The sequence below is a fragment of the Schistocerca nitens genome, chromosome 8, assembly GCF_023898315.1.
Source record: "Schistocerca nitens isolate TAMUIC-IGC-003100 chromosome 8, iqSchNite1.1, whole genome shotgun sequence".
Lineage (NCBI taxonomy): Eukaryota > Metazoa > Arthropoda > Insecta > Orthoptera > Acrididae > Schistocerca > Schistocerca nitens.
The window spans coordinates 93,944,864-93,962,285 of record NC_064621.1 but is presented as its reverse complement, the minus strand read 5'-3'; the positions used below and the strand labels follow the sequence as shown (position 1 = coordinate 93,962,285).

The 17,422-nt window shown below is 38.9% G+C and overlaps 1 protein-coding gene across 1 annotated transcript in view; it reads left to right on the top strand.

Moving 5' to 3' along the window:
• Positions 1-17,422, top strand: part of LOC126199087 (acetylcholine receptor subunit beta-like 2) — a 298,793-nt gene that overhangs the window by 87,687 nt on the left and 193,684 nt on the right. The window contains exon 6 of the mRNA XM_049935834.1: positions 7,466-7,622. Coding sequence (XP_049791791.1) covers positions 7,466-7,622 — 157 coding nt within the window. The remainder of the gene's footprint in view (positions 1-7,465; positions 7,623-17,422) is intronic.

Here is a 17,422-nt window from a genome sequence, read left to right as displayed (position 1 = left end):
CGTTATAGGTATTTCACAATAAGGACAACAAATTACCTAGAATGTATTAATCTAGTATTTGAAAACGATTCCGACAAAATTTACACATAATGTCAAACCTGTTCTAAACTTTTTCTTGATGAAGTGCAGTAAAACTTCAATGAAAAGAGTGCTGTTTCAATTTATTACTTATTTAATACTAACTCTATTTCTTAAAACATTTTACTGACAGAATTAAGATAATTACTGAGTGTACTTGTTAAATTATACTATTGTGGATACACATGGCTTATGAAACATAGTGCCATAAACACTGAGAAGACTGAAGAAATAGTTTTCCTCAAAATTGAGTGCAAATTAATCAGCTGATACTTAGTGACTTCATTATTTTTAAAAGTGAAATGCATGTATTTGCGTAGACATAAATCTCACGTTCTTGTTCTTTTTTTAAAATGTAATTGTTCATACCACTGGTAATAAATCGTTTTGAACACAGTACTGAGTTCAGTTCCTTTCGTTTTTAATCTCATTAATTCTTAAATAATATACAGGGTGATTATAATTAAAGTTAAACTTTCAAACCGCTGTAGAAATAACGCCACTGGTCAGAATGACGTCAAATTGCAATGGAATATTATCGTAGAAGGGGGAACACGTATGGCAGAAGAAAAATAAATAGTTACAAAATGTAGGAATAGATGCCGCTGTAAGCATCATAATTTAATAGTGGTCGACTACAAATGACGAATGAATCATACAACAATGCCTAAGGTGCACGTTTGACGTGAAACAAACTGTACTACTTGGAACGGTGGTCTGATCATTTAATATTAAAAGACTACGACCAAGGTGTGGACGAGGCCAAGGAATTGACATATCAGACATGATTTAACACATAAATAATTTATTCATAACATACAATACATAACACCAACTACGTAAATCCTGCTTCGATGCTTACAATTGCCCAAAATGGGAGGGCCACCACTTTCGAATTGGAAAGGCTTTAATTTAAGAAACTAAAACGCCTATTATAATTTTTTAAAATAATAATAACACAACACATAAGTAAGCGCTAAGTGAACGCGCTCTTAAATCTTCAATTATTAATCACAAAGCGTAGGTTTAACACATTTAAATTCTCATTGCAATATAAAACATAAATACATGAATTCACAACACAGCATGGCTTCAAAATTTCTACCTGGACAACCTATGGTCCTAAAACTTCCGAATTACATTCCAGCCAATCACATAAATAACTTATAAACACGGTTGGTAAAATACAAACGTTTGCACTATAATCAATTTTAATAATCCACAATCACTCAAAAAACATCAGAAGTTCGATACGGGCCATGTAAGCCCGTTTATACAACCTTTCGGACCAAAATAGGCACGAGGGCCACCATAACAGAAGTGCGCTAGTTGCTTTTAGGATAGGTGCTCTGATTAGCTTAATCAATGAGCAGATATTTACTTAAGCGACAAGTAAGATAGTTAATGCAAATAGAAGGTATTTCTAAAGCTTTTTTTTTCCTTCCTCCCTTTTAACAAGGCGGTTTTAGTGAGGTGGAAATTTCACTTTAAGGAGACGCAATAGCAATCTAGCGGGCACGCCTTCACGAGGACGCCATGCCACTACACACGTACTAAACTAGCCGCGTATTCGCTGTTCAAGGCAAACATTAACAACACAGTTCCATATTCGTGACACCTAAATAATCGGGATAAAAACAAAACAAAAAATCCCAAGAGCGCAAGATCCAGCATAGCTTTAGAACAGATCTTACTTCAGGTATCGAAATGAAAACAAGAACGTGTAACAACATTCTCTAACGAACACAATGTTCTTCTTTAGGTCCCGGTAGCGCTAGATAACGCTGACATGTCAATGTTAACAAACCTCTAAGGCAACACCCTCCAACTGAGAATCCGAAACCAATGTGACCCCTTATCAGCTCCGTGACAGGACTCGAACCCCCAACTACTGTCAGTGCAACTCACTTAGAATAAATACAGCACAAATAGTATGGCGGACACACATACCCAGGGATTAACAGAACACTAGACTGAACTAGAATTAACCTTAATAATACAGCACTAGATCTTGGGAGAAAAGGAACTAACTCCTCACCCGAACTTCTGCAACCACAGGGCGGGAGGATGAACTACCAAAACATAGAAGTGCAAACGTACACAAATAACTACCAAAATACAACACTAGACCGGTTAGCAACGATGCGTGGAGGAATCTGCACTGTCAGAATTGCACCAGTGAACAGAACAGAGGATTGCCACAGCGGTGGCCACAAGGCGGGAAAGACGACTGGATGAACTCAATCCCAAAGGACGATCAACTTGAAACATTCACACTTAACTTCTTTTCTCCTTTCCCTCGGCGCACTTCGTCGTTTTTCTGAAACTGCTGTGCACAATTCTGAGCCGTTCCCAGTCGTCCCGACAGACACCGACCCAGCCGAACTGCTCCCGGACTCAAACCCTCGCCGAACGGCGGCTCCACCGCCCCATGATGGTCACTGTTTGTTTGCCTTCATCGACGCAGGCGATGATTAGACTGCCATCCGCCTCCCGCGGACAACCAGTGAAGAGCGGACAGAGGGGCCCAACCAGGCCGGCGTTCCTTCACGGGTAGAAGTGCGGGGTCGGTAACAACACCCGTACGCGGAAGGCAGGATGTCGACGTCACCATGTCAGACACGAAGGACACTGCGCGACAACCTCCTCCAGCGTGACCCCGCTCGCCTATAAATAGTACAGGCCAAAGAGTCTGCTGCAGTAAACACGTGAGTCGGTCGTTTTACCAACCTACGGTTTCTAAGTACACCAAAGACAGAACTCGCAATCGATAGTGGGTACACTACGGGCGGGAGTTCAAACGAAAGAGCTTCATAAAAGACCAACCCTGAACAACAGCGAAAAAACGAAATAGAAGCGAAGCAATAAAAGACAGCAACGAGATGCTAGAGCCCGATCGCGCCCAAACAATGTCGATTACCAAAGATATTGGTTCCACACGACGCTCAGGAAACGAGCCGTGGAAAGATGGAAGTACACACGGCTCACTACTCAGTGTGCAATCGGTCCATAGGTGTGATACTGTTAGTTACGTAAGCCAATCAACCACGGCAAGATCATATAACATCAGATGGGAAAAATCGGTTTTTAATTGTCCTGAGGCCAAAAACCGCATAAAAAACATCAATCAAAATCAAATCGGATTATTGGTTTCCGTGTGATTGGCACAAAACATGTTCAATATGCTGTCTACCGTTTTCCGCAACAAGTTGAGAAACAGCATGTTCCACAACTGATCGCAGTGTTTCCGGGATCACGTTCAGAATGTGTTGCGCAATGCGTGCCTTCAATGCAGCTAAGTTTGCAGTCGGAAAACTGAACTCAACATCTTTCAGGTAGCCCCACAGCCAGAAGTCACATGGATTAAGATCAGGTGATCGGGACAGCCAGGCTGTAGGGAAAAGGCGGCTGATAATTCTAGCACTTCCGAAATGGTGCTTCGGCAGCTGCTTAACTGGATTTGAAATGCGCGGATGTGCGCCATCTTGCATAAAAATGATTACATCCACACTATTGGAGAGCTGGAATCACTTGGTCACGTAAAAGACACTTATCAGTGACGGTACAGGTAGCAGGACCAGAAACACCTGTCTCTTCGAAAAAATATGGCCCTATGATAACTGATGCGGTAAACCCACACCACACAGAGACCATTTCAGAATGGAGTGGTAGTGGTTGATTTGCGTGTGGATTTTCCATTGCCCGTATTCGGCAAGTCTGTGTATTGACATATACTGTCAGATGGAAGTGTGCTTCATTTGTCCACAAAATCTTCGACTGCCAGTCATTATCCACTTCCACGCGAGCAAGGAATTCTAAAGCAAAGGTCTCTTTTGCTGGCAGGTCAACAGGAAGCAATTCGTGCATATGGGTAATTTTGAATGGATAGCAAAGAAGGATGTCTCGTAGAATTTTACGCGCCGTGCTCACGGGTATGCCCAATGTTCGGGCAATTCTCCGTGCATTACACGTTTGCACACCACCACTCGTCTCCTCATGTGACCACTGCTTCCACTGATGTATCAATTCTTTTCCTCCCTCTACCAGGTTGCACACAAAAAGAAACCGTCTTTTCGAATTTCGGAATAATTTTCTCCAGACCCAAGGCAGTCATCAGACCAACGGCTTTTTTCAAACCCTTCAGTGTACGGAACTTCTGCAGAGTGGTGTGAGCACAGTCATCATTCTTGTAATACAGATTTGCAAGCACAGAGCGATGCTGCATTGAGACAGTCATGGCGAACGTCGCAGATTCGAAAGAAGGAAAAACCGTGCACCCGGCGTGTTTATACCAAATTCAATGGGTCGTGCGCATGACAGGTGTTTTCATTTACGTATTCTGACACATACGGCGCCATCTATTGATCAGTTTTCACAATATTTTTTTTCTTCTGCCATACGTTTTCTCCCTTCTCCAATAATATTCCGTTTGCAATTTGACGTCATTCTGACCAGTGGTGTTATTTCTACAGCGTTTTGAAAACCGAGCGAGGTGGCGCAGTGGTTAGACACTGGACTCGCATTCGGGAAGACGACGGTTCAATCCCGCGTCCGGCCATCCTGATTTAGGTTTTCCGTGATTTCCCTAAATCAATCCAGGCAAATGCCGGGATGGTTCTTCTGAAAGGGCACGGCCGACTTCCTTCCCCATCCTTCCCTAATCCGATGAGACCGATGACCACGCAGTCTGGTCTCCTTCCCCAAAAACCAACCAACCAACCAGCGTTTTGAAAGTTTGGCTTTAGTTATAATCACTCTATATTCTACAGTAACATTTAATACAATTAAATAATAAATCTTAAATGTTGTGTTACAGCGATTTAGTTAGAAATTTGCGGCAAATCGCTATTTTCGCGCGTTATAACGCGAGGTTGAGCATAGGCTCCGTAAATGTTAAATACAGCCTTGCGCGGTATGCCCTCGGATTCGTCTGATTCCTCATTCGTGGTCTTTTTGTGAGACGTATGTGGCAGGATTCATTATGTCGGAACACTCGTCCGCATAGTTCTAACAGAGAGCGTCACCGTGGTGTACAACATCTCTGCTGTAACGTCTGCCACTGCAGTCGCATGAGTGTGTCCGTGACGTTTTCGCGCTTGCTAAGAGAACACGTCACGAAACGCGCTGCTCTCCTTCATATCTTCCCTATTTCTTCTGTCAGTCCAGCCTGAGGAACAATAGCCAAGTAAAGATCGAACGAGGATTTTGTGACCTAACTTCTTCGTGAATGGACTACACTTTCTGAAGAGCTTCCAACGAGTCACAGTCTCCATGATATTTAATAAAAGTCACCAGTCCTAGTGACGGTTCGCCAGATTTATTGAAACACTAACGGCCTTTTCCGAATTGTTTGCCTTCTGCTGAGGCACAATACAATGTAAAACTGTATCCATTTATAAACTCTAAACTGAGCTTAGCAACTTGTTGTTAGAGAAACATTAACAAACAACTTTGTCTCGTACATAAATGAAAGATTTGTTAGGCGTTGTTGGCCGTCTGATGGGCTCTTCAGCCACCAATGGCAAAGGATTCTGTACTTCTGCACGCAATGGTCTCTTTGCATACGGCGTGTGATAATTGTGTCTTCAGCGTAACGCTTCAGTCTACGTGATCGTATTACGTGTGCGTTCATAGTGCGATGTTAAGTTTGAGTAACATGATGATAGAAGGAAGAATGTGAATCCCTTCCCCGACACAAAACTTCCTCCTTTCGAATAACACAAAGGGAACCGCCGAGCGTAATATCCCCATTCGACGCACGTATCGCCATCAAGTGCAGCATACCCTAACTTTCGGACAGGTTTGAAATTTAATCTAGGTCACTGGCGCAAAGTCCGATCGAGAACCTTATGCCACCAGCTCTCTTCCCCTTGCTGGCCAAATACTGGCAGTTGTGACCTCTCGTAGCTCTGTGATGGAGAGGGCTCGTGTCGTCACAGCCGACGTGAGTATAGTACTCCTTTTTCACCAAGAAAATGAGGGAACACAGTACACTTAGCGTCGCTCTTTACGATCTGTTAGAAGTCGAAACTGCGTAACTAGTACATTCAGGTTCGTAGTTGCAGCTTAATTTTAAAAAAATGGGGAAAAGTCACATTAGTTTCTGTAATATTCACGGTTTATTTGTTGGTTCTTGTTCCAGTTGAGTATCAAACATCTTAAAGAGGGGCGCTAACACTGCGCAATACATTAACATGTGTAGATGTTAGAAAACACGTCTTCCTAATCGCGCAACTGACAAGCAATTATTTTCTCCATTTTCCCATACAAAACATGATGCACCTCTCCAATGTCAGCACAGTTTTTGTCATATGAACATCATTATGCAGATCGCTGACAAACATAAATATTAAACACATGTTGGTAATTTTAACGTAATATCTCCAATCATTCGAAATAATAATATTCTATTTAAATATAATTTAATTTTCCTATTCTCAAGAGTTCGAAGAACTTGATAGTTTTGGATACTCGTAAAGACAAAACTACAATTTAATGCTGTCTTTTTTCTGAACATTACTTTTCAATTTCTAAATATTATTTCAGTGTTACAAAAATCCAGATACTACGTTACTACGAGTATTTGTCTAATTTAAACACGTTTTAGAATTTATATTTCAGAGCCAATTTACATAAATAATATTTGAATTTTATCCCAACTCTCCAGTTTTAACAAACTCTGAGATGTATTGTGTTTACTCTGTCATCTAAGTTTTTCACAGAATTTAAATTATCGAAAGGTAGTAACTTGTTAAAATATGTAAATTTCGATGTAAAGTGTTTCATCATATTATATATCAATTTATATTCCTTAATAGTTTAGTTCACTTTTTGTACTTTGTGCGTGTGTGTATGTGTGTGTGTGTGTGTGTGTGTGTGTGTGTGTGTGTGTGTGTGTGTGTGTGTGTGTGTGGGTGTGGGTGTGGGTGTGAATTTGTAAGGGACCAAAGTGCCGAAATCTTTGTACTTTCTCACAACACATGGTGAGTGTCGAAGTGAATCCATTGTTAGTCATAATGAAATAGCTTCCCATGGTTTTATCATTAGGTATGTATATGGTCGAAAAATGGCTGTAATTATTATACGTACACTATACACCAGAAGACTTTCTTTTATCAATACACGAGAATACAAATTGAAAATTGTAAAATTGTGTAAGAATGAATATCAAAGATAATAGTGTGATGTGTGTTTCTTCAAATATGGGTTGTCTCTGACGAGGTTTGAGAGTACACAGCAGTACTGGAATATCCGCTACATGACCAAATCTGTTTTAGTATCCGATACACGGCCTTATACAGTATTGTAGTCTCCGATACACCTAATTCCTTAGAAGTTCCAGAGACCAGTGAGATGTGGGAGTGAGTGAAGGAACTGGTGCTTGCAGGTGGACTTGAAGCACATGGACCAAGTATCGGGCAGCAACCTGGTGAGCGTGGGCATCGACCTGAGTGAGTTCTACCTGTCCGTCGAGTGGGACATCCTGGCCGTGCCCGCCACGCGCAACGAGGAGTATTACCCCTGCTGCGTGGAGCCCTACTCTGGTAAGGGTGCGGCACTAATTTCCATAGTGTGCTTGCTTCAGATTCAATTAGTGGCACGCAGTCTGTTTAATGTGTAAGTAACGTCTGAGTTCACTAATGCTTTTTATTCATATTTGGAAGTGTTCACACTTTCTGACAGATTAAACCGGTGTGCCATATTTTTTAGAATCGAACTTTGCGTTTTGTCGACAAGTGCCGATTGAGCCATCCAAGCATTACTCTCAGCCCACCTTCACAGCTTCACTTGCGCCAGTACCTCACCACCTTCCTTCCAGACTGCACAGAGGCTTTCCTGCACACCTTCGGGACTGTCACTCCAGGAAGATATGATTTTGTGGAGACGAGGCTTAGCTTCATCCTGCGGGATTGTTTCGAGAGTGAATTTCCATTCTGCAGTGGAGTGTGAACCGATGTGAAACTTCCTGACAGATTAAAACTTTGAGCTAAATGGGGACACGTATCTGGGACCTTTGCAAACGTGCCACATTCGAGTCCTGATTCAGCCCACAGTTTTGCTTTGCCAGGAAGTTTCGTATGAGGGCACATACAACAGCAGAGCTAAAATTCGTTCTGGAAGTTCATCGCTATTTCACGAACTGTACACTAGCAAAACATGCATGGCCATAGCAGCTAGACTGGATAAGCTCAATTGTAGCTAGAGATCGAGAAATTAAGACTCCAATTTTGCTGAAAATATGCCGAGGGATAGTCACAAATGCAAAACAAACACGGAAGACCTGCATACAGACAACTAAATGAAAAAACAGTCGGCATTAATTAGTTTGTAGCGCAAAACTTGATTACAGCTGAGCGCAAGCGGAAATCATTTTTCTCATAATCCAGTCGACCAAACACTAACACCCTGACCTCAAATCCATGATCGAACGATTTTGCGCTGTGTTGCAGCAATGGATTCGTTTTCACGAAGCTCATAATTCAAAATCCTGTCTGGCTAACCAGATTTAGAAACTCCGTTATTTTCCCAAATAAATCGAGGCAAGATTCAGGATGGTTTCTTTGGAAGACCACGACTGATTTACTTCTCTATCCTTCCCCAATCCAAGATTGTGATCCATCTCCAGTGATCCGTCGTCAGTTGGACGTTAAACCTTAATCTGCCTTTTTGGTAGTGAATACACTGTAAAGTAATTGAAGAAGGCTGAAACTGTGAAAAGAATGGTCTTGTTTGTAATATAATAACATCCCTGCTGCCAGTCACGATTTTTCTTTATTTATTTTCTGTTCTACACATATCTGGAACTAATTCCCGTTATTGAAAAATATTTCTAAATAGTCACAAAGATACGTTACGTTTACAAAAAAATATCTAACATTTGTCAGCAGAGCTATAATGTTACACACCATGCACGCAGTTTCTTTTGTATGCAATTTGACACCGTTGTTCTGTTATACAGGGTGTAACAAAAAGGTAGGGCCAAACTTTCAGGAAACATTGCTCACACACAAATAAAGAAAAGATGTTATGTGGACATTTGTCCGGAAACGCTTAATTTCCATGTTAGAGCTCATTTTAGTTTCGTCAGTATGTACGCTCAATGGAGCACGTTATCATGATTTCATACGGGATACTCTACCTGTGCTGCTAGAACACGTGAATTTACAAGTACGACACAACATGTGGTTCATGTACGATGGAGCTCCTGCACACTTCAGTCGAAGTCTTCGTACGCTTCTCAACAACAGATTCGGTGACCGATGGATTGGTAGAGGTGGACCAATTCCATGGCCTCCACGCTCTCCTAACCTCATCCCTCTTGACTTTCATTTATGGGGGCATTTGAAAGCTCTTGTCTACGCAACCCCGTTACCACATGTACAGACTCTTCGTGTTCGTATTGTGGAGGGCTGTGATACAATACGCCATTCTCCAGGGCTGCATCAGCGCATCAGGGATTCCATGCGACGGAGGGTGGATGCATGTATCTTCGCTAACGGAGGACATTTTGAACATTTCCTGTAACAAAGTGTTTGAAGTCACGCTGGTACGTTCTGTTGCTGTGTGTTTCCGTTCCATAATTAATGTGATTTGAAGAGAAGTAATAAAATGAACTCTAACATGGAAAGTAAGCGTTTCCGCACACATGTCCACATAACATATTTTCTTTCTTTGTGTGTGAGGAACGTTTCCTGAAAGTTTGGCCGTACCTTTTTGTAACAGCCTGTATATAAACTAAGGGGATACTTATTTCTATGTATCACTGTTTTATTCTCTTTATTTTAGAACGCTGTCGAAGCATGTGAAAGGTCCACTGAGTCACTTTTGCGTTTTTCATTCCATTCCTTTTATCTGAACGCATCTCCAATTATTCCTGCAGATCTGTGTCAATGTGTTTGCCTCCTGTCTTTTTTTTATATTAGGATTAGCTGTATGTACGTATTCCGAAGGTATGATATGAATGAATGCGCTCTTCTAACTAAAAATTAGAAAAAATATTACATTTTAGCTATTTGACTACATATATTTTAAGAAAAATAGCAAAGGAAGGTGTTACAGTAATAAGCTTAATAATAAACATTACACTGAATTCTCTGAATGTACAGACTTTCGATAAACTCATGGCTTTGCTTCAGTGGTGTCTAAATAACCTACCTTGTAGCTAAGTTTAGTGCAGTGAGCATCGACCTGATGCTAATTCAAAATGTAACTTTTTTCTTGTGGGTTTGTATTTATGAAGATAGTTTCCCTAAGAAAACAGTGAAATATAATTGTACCTATGCAATTTGATAAAATTAAAATTCTATCCATCTCTGGTTTTGAAGCTAGGAAAACAATAAGCTCACAAGAAAGTAAAAGCTCACATTGAATTGATGGCATCTTCAACAAAGTACTAAAAGCTTGCTCCCAACAGACAAGTAGAATTCTCAGTCACATATACCTATAATAGCACACTAAAACAGGGCATCTTTCCTGATAGATTGAGATATGCCATTGGTAAACCATTGCATGAAAAGGTGAATAGTGTTGGTGTCAATAGCTACTGCCCAATCACACTTCTGATAGCTTCGTCAAAAGGTCTTGAAAAGTGATGTATTCAAGAGTAGCATCATATATCAGTAAAAACCAAGTACTAACAAAATGCCAATTTGGTTTTTGTAAAAGCTTTTCAACAGAAAATGCTTCGGTGATCAAATATTAAATACTTTGAATAACCAGACATCACCAGTTGGGATTTTCTGTGACATCTGAATGGCTTTTGATTGTGTAAGTCATCAAATTCTTTTATATAAGCCTAAGTATTGTGGTATAAATTGGACAGTGTACAAATAGTTTAACTCTTATTTAACTGGAAGAGTACAGAAGGTTGAAATAAATAGTTTACATAATGTACAAAAATCAGTAGATTCCTCAAAATGGGGAGGTATCATGGGTGGGTTCCACAAGGTTCAATATTGGGTCCCTCATTGTTTTTAGTATCTATTAATGACTTGCCTCTGTATATACCTGAATATGCTAAGCTAGTTCTTTTGCTGCTGTTACAAGTATAGTAATAACACCAAACAAGCAAGAATAAACTAGGTAGCTAAAGAAATTGTAAATAATGTCTTTCAGATTCCATTAAATTTGCATAAAACAGAGTATATACAATACTGTGCAGTTAATGGCGCAACACAATAATAACTATGGAGTTTGAACATGAGTCTGTAGCTGAGCCAGTACTTTTCAAATTTTTGGTGTGTGCAGATTGAATTGGAAGAATCATGTTGGTGATCTGCTGAAAACATTGATTTCAGCTACTTATGTTGTTACAGTTACTGTAAATTTTGACAATAAACATATAAGTTAATTAGCTTACTATGTCTATTTTAATTCAGTACTTTTGAATAGCATCATATTTTGGGGTAATTCATCATTAAGGAATGACGTATACGTTGCACAGAACTGTGTAAACAGAATAATCGATCAGCCCAACCGAGATAATCTTGGAGACATTTATTTGAGGAACTAGGGATATTCACAGTAGATTTGCACTATATCCCAACACAAGTTCAAAAGGAATAACAGTGTCCATAGCTTCAAAACTAGGAGAAAGGCTGGTCTTCACTGCTTTGTGTTAAATCAAATTTAGCACAGAAAGGGGTGAATTACGCTGCCACAAAAATCGGTGGTATTTACCATGTTATCAAAAGTCTACAGAGAGCCAACCAACATTTAAAAACTAATGAAAAGAATTTCTGAATTACAGTTCCTTTTACTCAATAGATGAATTTTTAGATATAATTAGTAATTTTACAATTAAAAAGGAAAAGAAACTTGAATTATGGCATGTAAAGAAATCTTTTGCTAACTGAAATGTTCTACATCATTATATGGTTATCTATAGAGTAAGTATTAACCTAATCTAAACTGATCTAAGGAGCTTCCTAAAGTGAAACATCACAGATAAACTTTTTCGAACTGGCAATAACATTTCCTCAGATTATAATGAAAACATCTTTTATATGTTTGGAAACGAATATACCATTGCATCACTTGACAAGGATCATAGAACAATACAGATGTTGCAAAACTTGATTAGAGCATGCATTACACCTTGCACAAAGTGTAGGCCAAATAATGAAATTAATTTCATTCTACTAGTACATGTTCATTTGCTTGTCTGTTTAGCGTCATGCTTTAGCCACTTGTTTCCTGGTTTTATAAGCTTTGCCAGGCTAGTTTTGTCACAATGCCTGATTTAGTTGTAGTCTGAAATGTCAGCTTTCTGTTTATCATATTATTTTGTAGCCACATGTGTTATTTCACTATTTAGGCATGAAAACAGCATTGAAGCATTCACTTTGAGATTCTACAGTGATGTGTTAGACATCACTTTGACCAATATGTTCATGTAAAAAATAACATTGAGACACCTGTCGTGAATATAGCATGCTTCGTGTTAGTGAAATTTTAGATGCTGAATGAACACTGAGACTTATGGCAAGCATCCTAGAACAATTTATATGAGGAAGATAATTAATTTAATGCCTGTTATGTCTTATATCATGTACATTACAGTAATAGCACTATGAATGCTGCAACCTATTAGCACCAAGAAATAGCGGGAGCATGAAGCACTGTGCTTAAAGTACTCAAAGTAAAACATATCATTAGCAACTACATATTCATAATTCGTTAGTGACATTACATGTGTGTCTTTTGGTTTTTAAGGGGCTCCGGAACGCCCTATACTTGCAATGTTAAAATAACGCTTATGAATTACATCTTTCCTCACAAAGTATTTGAGGTAGGAAGTTGAACTTTTTACAGATTATTTATTGGAATATGGGCTACAACTTAACACAGGGATTTTACAAAATTTTAGTTCAGTTATTAAAGATGATTTTTTTTCAATTGTAATGAAAATTCACAACATTTTTTTGCAATTTTTTATTTATATATTCAAAAATATACAGTTTTTTGGAAAAAGGCTGTGTTAAATTATGCAGAAGGTACTGTGTAACATTTCCTGAAAGTTTGAAACAAATATGTTTGGAAGATCCTTAGAAAACATGTAATTAATATGAGAAAATAAAAGTTTTGGGAATCGAGCGACAAAGATTGGATTAACTTTTTAGTGCATACATAGGATGGATTATCTTCATCCTCTGCTAACTCCTCCTCCAGCTTCCTCTTGTTCCTCCTCCTGTTTACTCTTGCTTGTGTTTCTAGACTCTTTACAGCCCTGTCTGCAGCCCGAAGGCGTTCCTTGTCTAAAGCAAGCATCGCTCGTACCATGTTAGAACCTATCTTCATTCCCATATTTCTAAATACCTTGCACCTTACAATGTTGCCATCATTGAAAGTCGCAACAGCATCATACACACCAAAGTGAAGTGTTTCTATTCCAACAAATACAGTCTTGGGGATTCTCGACCATGTAACACTATTTACACTTTCATTGGGGTTTTGAGTTTTTCCGTGAATACACTTTTTCAACAGTTCAGGTGCTGCTAAGTCTCTGAAAATAGGTTTTATCACCTCCATTATTGCATCAGGCAGACTATGCTTATGAGCGTACACTTCACCAGTTAGCAATCCTTTGTTATGTTTACACCAACTGTCTTCTTCTTTGGGACACAAGCTATGTTGGGGATTTTCATCGGTTGAAGAAGTATGAAAAAAAAAAGAGCCCAAACAGCCTTCTTCATTTCGTCGACACTTTGTGTATTTTGCCTAATAGCCATTCCATAATAGTTCTGTGTTTTGTCAATTACACTGTCAGTTAACCTTCCCTTCCCATCCAACCCTTTACCATCACTGAGTTTTTGTTTTTTGTACGAAGCTTTCAGTCGCCGAAGTCTTGTTCCCATTCGCTTCTGTACGTGTCCAATACACTCAAATTTCTGCACTACATCATCACCATAGGGCTTCAGTCCTTGAACATGTTTGAAACTTTTAGAATCACCGTCACCAAGGTAATTAACATATCACACTTTATCACACGCCTCAGAACGCTGGAATATACAGCAACACCAAGCATTTCCATTCCTCCACTACTGCCACTATAGTTAGCTTTGCAATTATTTTCATGTGTACCTTTATATTTTTGTGGACATCTACAATACTTTGATATTATTGCTACATCTAAAACTTTCCCTGTATACATACTGGTGGCAGATACTACACCATGAACAGATGTGTGTCCCCGTTTATGCCAGGTACCATCGAACGCTGCAGTCAAATCTCTGTTACCATTATTTTCCATTACTGCCTCTTCCACAGCGTTCTTCATAGATTCTATACAGACATCTTCTACTTTAGACCCTATTAATTTATTATAGGTCGTAAACTTGGTTGGGGGATTTGGAAGATTCATGATGCCACAGAAAATTGCACCTGCAGTAGCACCCTTACCAACTGAACGCAAGGAATAAACAAATCTAATGTTGTGTTCGTAGATTTTGCTACCATTTTCTTCAGTTGCAGTTACTGCAACACTGTTCCAAAAGGTGGTCATGTATGAACACTTATCTCATTTCAGTTGTATTTCACTAGCAAGTCCTATGTGCTTTATTATGGAGAGTTCCAGACCAACTTCACTACAATGAATACATCTTACACAGTTTGAAAAAATTCCTTTGAGAACCGACATATCAAATATTTCATTCACATCCGATTCGCCCATAAAACATTCATAGTTTTCACTCATTGAACCAAGCTTCTTCTGTGAAGTATTTTCTTTCCCTCTTTGACTGCTATGGGCAGGTGTACTTGAGAGGTTAGGTTCAGTCACTTGGTTATCGCCTTTATTGTTTACAGTAATAACACATACCTTTGGCTTCCCAACATTTCTCCTTTTCTTAAAAGCCTTCAGAGGATTTCTAATAACTTTACTTTTACTCATTATTATACTTCAACAAAACAGAGACTCAAGAAACAGAATTAATTACGAATATTTTCGAGATAACGACAGAGTAAATAAACATGAAACAATCGACAATCACACCAGCGATATATATTGAACCATCACAGGTTAGCCACAACACATACTTTATCTCACATCACTAAAATGTACCTGATGAATATGGACGTTAATAATAACACCATTTGACAGCAGTTTAACAGCGCCACAGTGGGTCACACCCATGTAGAACACATTTCAAAAAAAATTTAAAAATAGTTGTAGTCTTCGGAATTGAATAAATTATATATCTATTAAAAGGTAATAGTCTGCAGATTCAGAAAACGCAAAAAAGTAAAAATTGAACTTTTCATGATTTTGAGCCTTTCTGGAGCCCCTTAACCATATCTAGAAACTATGTTTTATATTTATTCTCGTATTTGATATCAGATACTGTATAGTTTCCATGCAGTTTATAAATGTAAGATGAATTTTACTGATGGAACAGCAGAGGATTTGACATACCGTTCATATACTTTTGAGCACAGCCAAGACAACTGCTCTGGTGCTATGTTGTAATTTTATTTTAATTACAATTAAAATACTATGCAGTTGTAGAGAGTTTCATTTCAACACAGTGCTGATATTGTCTGGAAAGCTAGGATAAATTGGTGGGGGTACATAGCAGAACTGCCCAGTTGTGCCATTCTGGATTCTTAAATTTCCTACCATCACCGCCATCTTAGGCTTTTTTTTTTAAATTTCCCACCTTCACTATCATGTAGTCCGCCTCCAGTAGCGGAGTGGTCAGCATGACAGACTATCAGTCCTAAGGGCCCAGGTTTGATTCTGGGCTGGGTCAGAGATTTTCTCCACACATGGACTGGGTGTTGTGTTGTCCTAATCATTATCATTTTATCCCCATCAACGCGCAAGTCGCTCAAGTGGCGTCAAATCGAAAGACTTGCACCCGGCGAATTGTCTACCTGATGGGAGACCCTAGTCACACGACTATCATCTGTTTTTTAATTTCCCAACATCTCCATCTTGGATTTCTCAGTGACTGCAGCACCGACTGTTGGCAGAAACTTGAACTATGCTTCAGGTAGTAGATCGCCATACTACTGTTATGATTTCAGAGATCAATGTCTCAGTAAAGAAACGATATTCACAGAGCGTCTCTTAGAATACACAAGAGAAAAGTCAGTACTAAGGTTGTGATTGTTATAGAAAACAATGAAGTGGAATGCTTTGTCGTTTTGCTCTATGTTTCTGGGTGGGCGTCCTATGTTGAGTAAGTGTGTGGCTATTACTGACCTGTGTATTGGCTCTAATGTGCTTGGTATACATGATGTCCTTGGAAGATCATGGAACATGCCCCAATTGCTATTTTATGCATTGTTACATATTAGATTGTTTTTGCGTTTATTAGATGTAAGGAATTCAGTTTCTACCTTGTGTATTTTAAGGAGCATTGCAATCTTTTGTAATGTGTGGATAATGTGTCAGACTCTAGATATACATTTGCTTCTACCTTCTTCCCTCTGAAGTGTAGGTTTTATCTGGTCCTTTATTTGTTTTGTGTAGAATGGGGTCAACCATTCAAGCAGTAGAATCATTGATGACTATGATTTCTTTCTCTATACTCCCATTGCATGGGTGCTTGCTTCAAATATATTTTACCCCTGTGTGCAAAATTGATGTAAACACTGCTTATTTATGAATTTTCAATGAAATAATCTTGCAAGGATTGTGATATTAGTCAACTTTACATTTCTTACAAAATTTTCAAGTTCTAAGTGCCACTGTGGCTTTTCATACTTAACAAGAATTTAATTTTTGTATGTTATGTGTGGACCTACTGCAATTTGGGCTAAATTATCTTTGTATTGGTATTCATATGTTGTTGCTAAAATTACCCATTTATTCATGTATCTTGTTCTCTTACCTCTGATACAATGTTTTCACTTCTATTATACAAAATTCCTACAACTTTTGAACTTCAGTATTTGTGTGCTTGCACTGTACTGTTTGGGTACTAATCATACTGTACACTGCAACTTACAAATTCATTAGGTTACTATCAGCCTACATCAAATGTAGCGACCTGTGTCTTCCTAGTGAACGAAAAATCTGTATTACCCCATGTGACAATTTTACTAAAATGTTTCTATTGAACGGTACTAACTAGTTACACCAATTTAATCCTTATCAGATTCTTTCCCATACAGTTGTATCACACTATGCCACTGATTACTGCCATGTACATTATACATAAAACAAGGGATGGCTACTCGTTTTTAAGTTTCCTGCTTGTTGCCATTCCATGCATTAATAATATTTTTAGTCTGGTTTGTTTTCTTGCACCCTGGTGTATATGTGGACGCGAGAAAGATATTATCTTGTGATTGCTAATAAACTGAAACCCAATTTATAGTAAACTATCATTCGTCTTTG